The 9,806-nt window shown below is 38.0% G+C and overlaps 1 protein-coding gene across 1 annotated transcript; it reads right to left on the bottom strand.

Moving 5' to 3' along the window:
* Positions 1–559: 559 nt before the first annotated feature.
* On the bottom strand, positions 560–5,450 carry LOC119495946 (protein FAM161A-like). The gene is made up of 4 exons (XM_037782888.1): positions 5,052–5,450; positions 3,403–3,689; positions 1,976–2,143; positions 560–1,857 (listed from the first exon to the last, which is right to left on the bottom strand). The coding sequence occupies exons 1-4, from the start codon at positions 5,157–5,159 to the stop codon at positions 1,032–1,034; spliced, it is 1,389 nt and encodes a 462-aa protein (XP_037638816.1). The 5' UTR covers positions 5,160–5,450; the 3' UTR covers positions 560–1,031.
* Positions 5,451–9,806: the final 4,356 nt, after the last annotated feature.

The following is a 9,806-nucleotide window of genomic DNA, read 5'->3' as shown; positions in this document are numbered from 1 at the left end:
TTTTTCATCTCCTCTGATCGGTCCAACACACAGATATTTTCACAGCGACATGAACATCTGGAAAGAAGCTAAGTGGTGAGTGAGAGTGGTGTGAAAATGGTCGGCAGACGCCGCTTTGTTTCATGTACGTATCATAACAACGGCTTGTATATCCGCCGTCCTCGCTCTTCTGGTTTCCCTTTTTCAATGACAAATACGGACTACTGCGAACTGCTGGTGCGGAGAGTTGTTTAATGTCACGCAGGCGCAGAACGTACATGGTAGTTGGCTGTTGGTCGTCGTCTTTGTGGTGTGTTCAAGTGCAACTTTTTGGCCAAAACAAACGCGACGTGAGGCGACTCAATGGAATCAATCGGTACCAACCATGTCACACTAGCTTGTCATGAAGGAGGTTAAATAATGCTCCAAAGTTAGGCTACATTTTGTCGAGGAAAAACTGTCATGTCCATTTTCAAAGGGGTCCCTTGACCTCTGACCTCCAGATCAGTGAATGTAAATGGGTTCTATAGGTACCCACGAGTCTCCCCTTCACAGACATGCCCACTTTATGATAATGAAGGTAGTATAAATGTGTTATTGTCTCCTATTCTAATAATGGTGTATTTGAATATTTCTGCATGCTGCAGATCCTAAACAGTCTTGGAAATGCAAAAATTGTGCATGACTGGAAATGAGCCTAATTGTATTCAGCATGTGGGTTTTAAGCTATACTATGGGTATGTAAAAGGTAAAATACTTAGAGGAACTTGAGATCCTAGTACCTAGTAGGTGTTTACTTCTGTCCCGTGGCCCACCACTGAATTCCAGTTTTGGCCCTTTAAGGGAAAAGGTTTTGTTCTGTTTCAGAGCTTCAGAAATAACAAATGTATTATTAAAACAACACATACAATAAATTCAGTTTCTGAATTAAACTAACCAACAAAAAGCAGTTTAGATGGAGCTACTGGTTTTCTTTGATTTATGACCTCTAACACACTGATGCAGTCACTGTTGTCAGAGAGCAGAGGCTCGGCGCCACCTGGCTGCAGAGGTCAGTAGGTGCAGGCGTCAGTGTGGCACCACTCCCTCTCCTTCACCATCTCAATGGACAGCTCTATCTGCTTCTTCACCGGCTTGGAGGACGGACGTCTCCGGGGCCCACGGGAGTCAGTGGAGGTGTCCGGCTCCAGGTCTGAGTTTGGATCACTCTGGCCCTCCGTGGCTTCCCTCTCCAGCCTGCACATGCTTAGAAACTGGCGCCTCGTGGTGTTTTCTCTGTGTTTGGTTCCGTACACCGAGCTGGGCATGGGCCGAGCCTTGAATGCCGGTCGTTCCTCTTTGGGTCCCAGGTTCCCCAGCTCTGCCACAATCTTCGCCTCCCTCTTCCTCCTCTCTCTCTCCAGGAAGTGGAAAGGCTGTGGTGGAGCAGCAGCAGCAGCAGAGGTCTGGTTACTTCTGGTGGCCCGGTTGTTGTTGTTGTTGTTGTTGTTGTTGTTGTTGTTGTTGTTGCTGCTACTTCTGCTCCTGTTGGACCGCTGACCAGGGCGCCGGCTGATGATTTCGTAGAGAGGTAGATGTATGTGCGCCGGCGCCGGCAACGCCCGGAACTTTTTCTGGCATTCTTGGAGCTCCTCCAGCTCCCGTCTCAGCAGCGTGTTCTCCAGCTCGATCTCCGAGCGAGTCCGCACCTTGTGCCTCTTCCTCTCCTCCTCCCTCAGCATCATCTGGAAGGGTTTGGGCACGGTGACCTTGAAGTTTGACCTCACCCTGACCCCAGTTTGACAGGACCATCTTCCCTGTGGTTTCGGACAGGAGGCCTTGGGTTGGAACTGAAACTGCTTCTGGGTCGTCGTTTCTTCTGAGATCAGCAGGAAGTCTCTGGGAGGAAATATAGAGAAGAGTGAAATGTGACAACTCATCTGAACTGACAACAAAGCAGCTAGAAATCTTCCTCTCTGCCTCCTCATCTGGGCTTCTCACTGTCTACTTCACCGACCTCCCAAAGGTTCGGTCCTGTCCGGGAGTCCTCCTCGGATTGTCCAGCTCTAGTTCCCCCACGCTGTCCGCTCCAAAGAGTTCCCATTGGTCCGAACCGCTCGATGTGTCGTGGAAGTCCAGCTCCTCCTGGGAGTTGATCCTCTGGAGTTTCCTGGCAGGGCCACTACTGCAGGGTGCAGAGATTATATGTCAGGGAGGAGGAGACATTCACTTTCCTGCCAACACAGACACACTTTAACCCTCTAAAATAATATATCACACAGTCACATGCATCTGACCTACATCTGTTTGAGCAACACATGCATGAAAAGTACTACGATATTATGTCTGATCTGCACAGAAGTATTGGTGCACAAGTCGACTGTACAAAGATAACAATAAAGATCAGAATTATGCATGGTGTTGTGTTTTTTTCCTTAAAAAAAACAATTTTTTCACTAAAATAATCTTAAAATGTACCTGTTTTATGCTTTATAACTGTATGTTGTATTGTATATTAACTGGATATAGTATATAAGTCTAATGCAGTGAGGGCCCGAGTGCAAATATACGACGGAGTATTAGGGCCACATTGAGGAAAAAAACATCTGAGATTTACAGAATAAAGCCAGAATATTACAAGAATAAAAGTGGTAATATTACGAGAATAAAGTCATAACTTTACGAGAAAAAAAGTCATAATGTTACGAGAATAAAGTCATAACTTTACGAGAAAAAAGTGGTAATATTACGAGAAAAAAAGTTGCAATATAACAAGAATAAAGTCATCATATTATAAGAATAATGTCATAACTTTACGAGAAAAAAAGTCGTAATATAACAAGAATAAAGTCATAATATTACAAGAAAAAAGTCGTAATATTACGAGAACAAAGTCATAATATTACGAGAATAAAGTCAGAACTTTACGAGAAAAAAAGTCGTAGTATAATGAGAATAAAGTCATAATGTTATAAGAATAAAGTCATAACTTTACTAGAAAAAAGTGTCAATATTACGTGAACAAAGTCATAATATTACGAGAATAAAGTCATAACTCTTAAACCTATAACATTATTCTCTTTTTTTTCCTCGATGTGGCCCTAATACTCCGTCGTACCATAGACCTACAACAATGATAAATAAAAATGAAAATGTAAACAAAAAAACAGTTATTCATTTCCATGTTTATAAATCCACAGGGAGCCGCTGGAGAGGAGCTGAAGAGACGCAGGTTGCTGATAAACCAGGAGGTCTATATGAGTGTAACTATTGATGTCTAGGTTTTAACCACTGAGGGGCGCTGTGGGAAGCCATGGAAGTCTATTTAACTGTAGACTCATTAGATTCAGGTGAGGTCACAGCGAGGTCTGTGACCTTGAGTCAGGTTAGTGATGGTGTTTATTAGAAGAGATGTGACCAATTAAATGGATTGATGTATCCAACCTGATGGACAGCCGGTCCTCTCTGTTCAGTCTTCCTCCCAGACCTCCCTCATCTTCCTCCTCCCTGTGCCTCTCTCTCTCTCCCGCCTGGCTGATGTACATCCTCTCCAGCTCGGCCATGTTCCTCAGGTGAGCGCTCTTCAGCTCCTCCAGCCTCAGGTAGTACTCCTGGTTGGAGAAGTAGACGTGCTGCTCCCTCTGCAGGCCGTAGATCTCCAGAGACAGAGACCTGCGGACGCTTCTGCAGCCTTTTCCCTCCTCGCTGCCCTCTGAACCCAGGTCATACTCCTGGAAGGTGGGAAGTTGTAAACGTGTCATCAACATAATAAACTATAATGGAATGTATAACTCTTTGTTGTTTTATTACTAGTGTAATTATCTCAAATATTTGTGGTACATTTCTTGGACAAATTTCTGCACAAAACTATCACTTCTAAACACAGCTTAGACATATTGTATATCTTTTTTTAAGTATTTCTTTTCATATTTTTATTGTTTTTTTCTTATGTTTCTTGATTTTTGCAATGCTTTTATTTTCAATTTTATTTTATATATATATTTTACTATGTTTATGCACCAATAAGTGCATAGGTCTTACTGTATTCTAACATTTTTTTCTCAAATAAAGTGCTGTAAAGGACTGAGTAAGTATGGGAGACCTTTTAAAAAAAGTCATATGTGGTTATTATGTGGTTATTATGTGGTTATTATGTGGTTATTATGTGGTTATTATGTGGCGCTGCATCTATTTCATGCAACAACTGTGGTTGCATTTCAAAGCTAAAGACCCGGGGTGAGGATGTGGTGTTAACAGAAGGAGCTCAACTAGGGGATTTCCATCTTTATTGCAATGTGAATGTACATATTATGATTTGCATACATTTAATTGATCGCCAACTATTTTGATAATCGATTAATCGGTTTGAGTAGTCTTTTAAGAAATAAAAGTCTAAATTCTCTGATTGCAGCTTCTTAGATGTGAATGTTTTCTGGTTTCTTTCCTCCTCTATGACAGTAAACTGATTATCTTTGAGTTGTGGACAAAACAAGACATTTGAGGACGTCATCTTGGTCTTTAGGGAAACACTGATCGACATTTTAAAGACCAAACAACTAATCGATTAATCGAGAAAATAATCAACAGATTAATTAACAATAGCAATAATCATTAATTGCAGCTCTGTAGTGAAAACCTACTTGGCAATAAACCGACTTCTGATTCTGACTGTAAACATTTCATAGTGACTATCAGACAAGTCTTACTGCAGTCTAACTTTTTTTTCTCAAATGAGGTGTTTTAAAAGGATTAATTCAGTATGGGAGACACTAATGTCTACCTTTAAAAAAATGTCAACCTGCAATTAAACAAAAAGTCATAATGTGGTTAGTATGTGCATGCATTGCATCTATTTCATGCAACAACTGTGGTTGCATTTCAAAGATCTTGGTTTAAGACAGCAGAAGGAGCTCAACTAGGGGATTTCACTTGCTTGGATTAATAATTACTCTCAAAGTGATCAGCTGCATTAAGTTGGAATGTGTACACATCTTGTAAGAGTCCTATAGATCTTTTCCATATTGTGCAGGTGGTTTTAAATGTAGTTTATTATCTTTAATAAGCTGAGCAACGGTGCATCTTTAAAGCCTCACCTCACTGGTGCAGTCCTCATCTATAACAGAGTAGTGGTCTCCCTCCTCTTCATACAGAGCCATTAACTCCTTGTTTTCCAGAGAGGTTGATCGGTACATCGCTGCCATCTTCCAGAAACTTCCCAACCGGCCTGCAGCAGAGCTCCCTGTCCTCAGTCTCCTACTCGGTCTGCAGCAGAGCTTCCTGTCCTCCGTCTCCAACCGGCCTGCAGCAGAGCTTCCTGTCCTCTGTCTCCAACCAGCCTGCAGCAGAGCTTCCTGTCCTCCGTCTCCTCCTCGGTCTCCTCGGTGTGCACACTGACCTGCTGAAACAAACAGCACGGTGGAAGTCAGAGCAAGATTAGCAGAACCTCAGTGACACACAGACTGAAAGCTTTATCCTCTTATCACCAGTCATTGGGCCAGATGGTCCAGATGGTCCGGTGGCTTTTCACTTGAAGACGTGATTTAAAGTCAGATAGATGTCTGTGGGGATGCTCCCAATCTGATTTACAGATTAACTTCCTTAAATACAACATGAGTGCTGATAGACAGCAGCATCCTGCAGCATCCTGCAGCATCCTGCACCTGTTGAGGTCTGCTAACAGGTGTGCAGGAGTGAAGGTGAGGAAGTGAACAGACAACATGACAGTATATATATGACATAATATGAATACCTGCAGTACACAGCTTTATTGGTAAATGTAGGAGCTATTTATTTGTTGTCAGTATTTAGTTTTTGTTTTACTAATAATAAGTATTGATTATTCTTATTGTCTTTTGCTAGTTGTTTGTTTAATTTAATATATGTTCTTGTTCGTCTTTGCGTTATTAGTATTTTGTTTTGTTTGTGAGTTGGGTAACACTGTGGACATCTGCGGTTATAATATATGTAGGAAGGCAGGTATGCTGTAGGACCAGCATGCACCTGGGTGGGCCTATGTTTTTTTACCAGAGAGGCAGCGATAGCAATGATTTCTTCCTTCTTTCGTTTGCTTGTTTGTGGAGAAATAAATCATAAGAAACACAGAATGCATGGATAATGGACTCTTTTAGGTGATGAGGTGATGAACAAAAACACAACAAGAGATGTGTTGTCACTACTAGTTTCCATCTGCCACACCTGGGCAGGTAGACACACAAAAAATAAATACAATAAATATTAAATTCAATATACACCGACTGTATTCTAGTTCCAATCATATATCACTAACACACATGTCAAAGAGTCTCGTGCAGAGGTACAAACATGTACAAATATAGATATACCCTAGACTAAATACCCTTCAAAGTTTTCTGCGAATACTGATGCATTTATTTTTGCTTTCTTTTAATTTGATTACAGTGGAGGATAAACTGGTTTCCAGGAAGACTGTAAATTGGCTCAAAACCAAAGTAAACTCTTCTAAATGGGTTGTTTTGTGTGTCTTCCTACTGGAGGCAGGGCCGGCTTAACGCATCATAGGCAGTTATCAGCGGTCGCCTGGGGCGCCACCTTCTGGGGGGTGTTGGTCGCCCTCTAAAAAAATTCAATAAAAATAAAATTAAAATTAAATACAAATTAAATATGAATTAAATATTAATAATAATGAATAAATTATTGTTATTATTATTATCATTATTACTACTAATAATGATAATAATAATATATAATTTAAAAAATGACGGTGGGCATCCTTCCTTATTTTCTGCATTGAAGTAACAAATGAACAAAGAAAGAATGAAAGAAAGAACGAAAAGAAATTCACTTTTCACCCCTGTAACTCTCTTTGTCACACCTTGTCATCTACCCGGCCGCAATTATCTGGTTATAAAAGTGTAAACTGTGAAACTGACTAAACACTTTTAAGCCAACAATATCAAGGACCAATTGTTTATTTATATTATAATAAATACAGTTATTTATGAAGATAAAAAATCTTAATTTGTGTCTTAAAACCATTGTGATGTCTGATGTGTGATTGCGGTTTACGGGGCTACGGTTAGGGGCACCTAAAGGGAGTGTAGAGTCGTGGATAGGGAGGCTATAAGTGCCCTCCTGTCTGTTCACCACTGCTGTAAGAACATAGTGATTATTTATCAGTGTCCACTTGCACTGCTGACCTCTCTGGTCCAGCAGGCTTCAGGTCAGCTGTGAGGTTTTTGGGGGATTTGACAGATGAAGCTGGAGGAGGAAGAGGAGGAGACAGAGGAGGAGAAGTAGGAAGAGGAGGAAGAGGAGGAGGAGGAGGAGGAGGAGGAGGAAGAGGAGGAGTAGGACACAAACCCGAGCCAACACAGTTAATTGGTTTACTTCTCATCACTGTCAGTACTCATGCTACACAACACCTCTCCTCCATCTGTCTCCTGTCTCCCTCCATCTCCTCTCCCGTCCATCTACCTATAAGAGCCTCAGACAGCAGGAGAGAAGAGACGGGGGTGATGTATCACAGTCTTTACATAGCGAACAGTTTAGGGCAGCTTTTAAAGGGGACATATCAGGCTCATTTACAGGTTCAGATTTAATATAATATATGGTGCACCTTTAATAAGCCTGCATGTGACATCAGAAGGGGAGACAAATCTGAATGATATGTTGAATCACTTGTTTTCTGATCCAGACAGCCCACAAAAAACTGGGTTGTTTTATTTCAAAGTTTGAAGGTTGGTATGAACTCCAGATACCCAAATATATGTGCACAAGCACTAAAAAAGTGAGTTTTTCATCATATGTCCCTTTTAAAATCAAGAAATATCTACATGTGACCCTCATCACAGCAGAAAAGGGACCTTTCCTTGTCAGGTTGTTTGATTTGAAGGATTTGTAGTAACTTTAAAGGGTGAAATTATCCTGTATTTGAGCTTGAAAACTATCTTTCTTATACTTTTAAGACATTAACCTTGAGGCATTATATAATTATGTAGGAATGTTATAAAGATACCACAGTAGTTGGAGGGGAAAGCTGCACTCATAACTCAGATAATCTAATTACTGTACAGTATGTGCATTGTGGACATTTTCAGACTATTTTTTCGGACATTTTTCAGACTTTTTTTTCCAAACTTTTTTTCGGACATTTTTCAGATCCCTTTTTTCAGACTTTTTTTTCTGACATTTTTCAGATCGTTTTTTTCAGACTTTTTTTTCTGACATTTTTCAGATCTTTTTTTTCAGACTTTTTTTTCTGATATTTTTCAGATCTTTTTTTGATATTTTTTTTCTGACTTTTTTAAGATCTTTTTTTTCTGACTTTTTTTTCTGACATTTTTCAGATCTTTTTTTTTTTTATTTTTTTTTCTGACATTTTTCAGATCTTGTGTTTCGCACATTTTTCAGATATTTTTTTTCAGATTTTTTTGTACGACATTTTTTAGATATTTTTTTTCAGACTTTTGTTTCTGACATTTTTCAGATATTTTTTTTCCAGACCTTTTTCAGATATTTGTTTTCGCACATTTTTCAGATATTTGTTTTCTGACATTTTTCAGATCTTTTGTTTCGTACATTTTTCAGATATTTTTTTTCAGATTTTATCGTCCGACATTTTTCAGATATTTTTTTTCTGACATTTTTCAGTTCTTTTTTTCATTTTCTTTTTTCAGACTTTTTTCAGTTCTTTTTTTTCAGACTTTTTTTTCTGAGATTTTTCAGATATTTTTTTTCAGATTCTTTTGTCCGACATTTCAGATCATTTGTTTCGCACATTTTTCAGATATTTTTTTTCAGATTTTTTCTTTCTGACTTTTTTCAGATATTTTTTTTCAGACTTTTGTTTCTGACATTTTTCAGTTCTTTTTTTCATTTTTTTTTTCAGACTTTTTTCAGATATTTTTTTCCCAGACCTTTTTTTCGGTATAAAGATACCACAGTAGTTGGAGGGGGAAGCTGCACTCATAACTCAGATAATCTAATTACTGTACAGTATGTGCATTGTGGACATTTTCAGACTATTTTTTCGGACATTTTTCAGACTTTTTTTTCCAAACTTTTTTTCGGACATTTTTCAGATCCCATTTTTCAGACTTTTTTTCCTGACTTTTTTCAGATCTTTTTTTTCAGACTTTTTTTTCCAGACCTTTTTTAGATATTTTTTTTCAGACTTTTGTTTCTGACATTTTTCAGATCTTTTTTTTTCTGACATTTTTCAGTTCGTTTTTTCATTTTTTTTTTTCAGACTTTTTTCAGATATTTTTTTTCAGACTTTTTTTTCTGACATTTTTCAGATATTTTTTTCCAGACTTTTTTTTCTGATATTTTTCAGATATTTTTTTTGAGATTTTTTTTCAGACTTTTTTCAGATATTTTTTTTCAGACTTTTTTTAGATATTTTTTTTCAGACTTTTTTTTACAGACCTTTTTTTTGTTTTGCACATTTTTCAAATCTTTTTTATCAGACTTTTTTTTCTGAGATTTTTCAGATATTTTTTTTCAGATTTTTTTGTACGACATTTTTTAGATATTTTTTTTCAGACTTTTGTTTCTGACATTTTTCAGATATTTTTTTTCTGACATTTTTCAGTTCTTTTTTTAATTTTTTTTTTTTCAGACTTTTTTCAGATATTTTTTTCCAGACCTTTTTTTCGGACATTTTTCAGATATTTTTTTTCGCACATTTTCAGATATTTTTTTTCTGACATTTTTCAGATCTTTTGTTTCGCACATTTTTCAGATATGTTTTTTCAGATTTTTTTGTCTGACATTTTTCAGATATTTTTTTTCAGACTTTTTTTTCTGATATTTTTCAGATTTTTTTTTCAGACTTTTTTTAGATCTTTTTTTTCAGACTTTTGTTTCTG

Source organism: Sebastes umbrosus, chromosome 10, assembly GCF_015220745.1.
Source record: "Sebastes umbrosus isolate fSebUmb1 chromosome 10, fSebUmb1.pri, whole genome shotgun sequence".
NCBI lineage: Eukaryota > Metazoa > Chordata > Actinopteri > Perciformes > Sebastidae > Sebastes > Sebastes umbrosus.
This window is presented reverse-complemented; position numbering and strand designations above follow the sequence as displayed.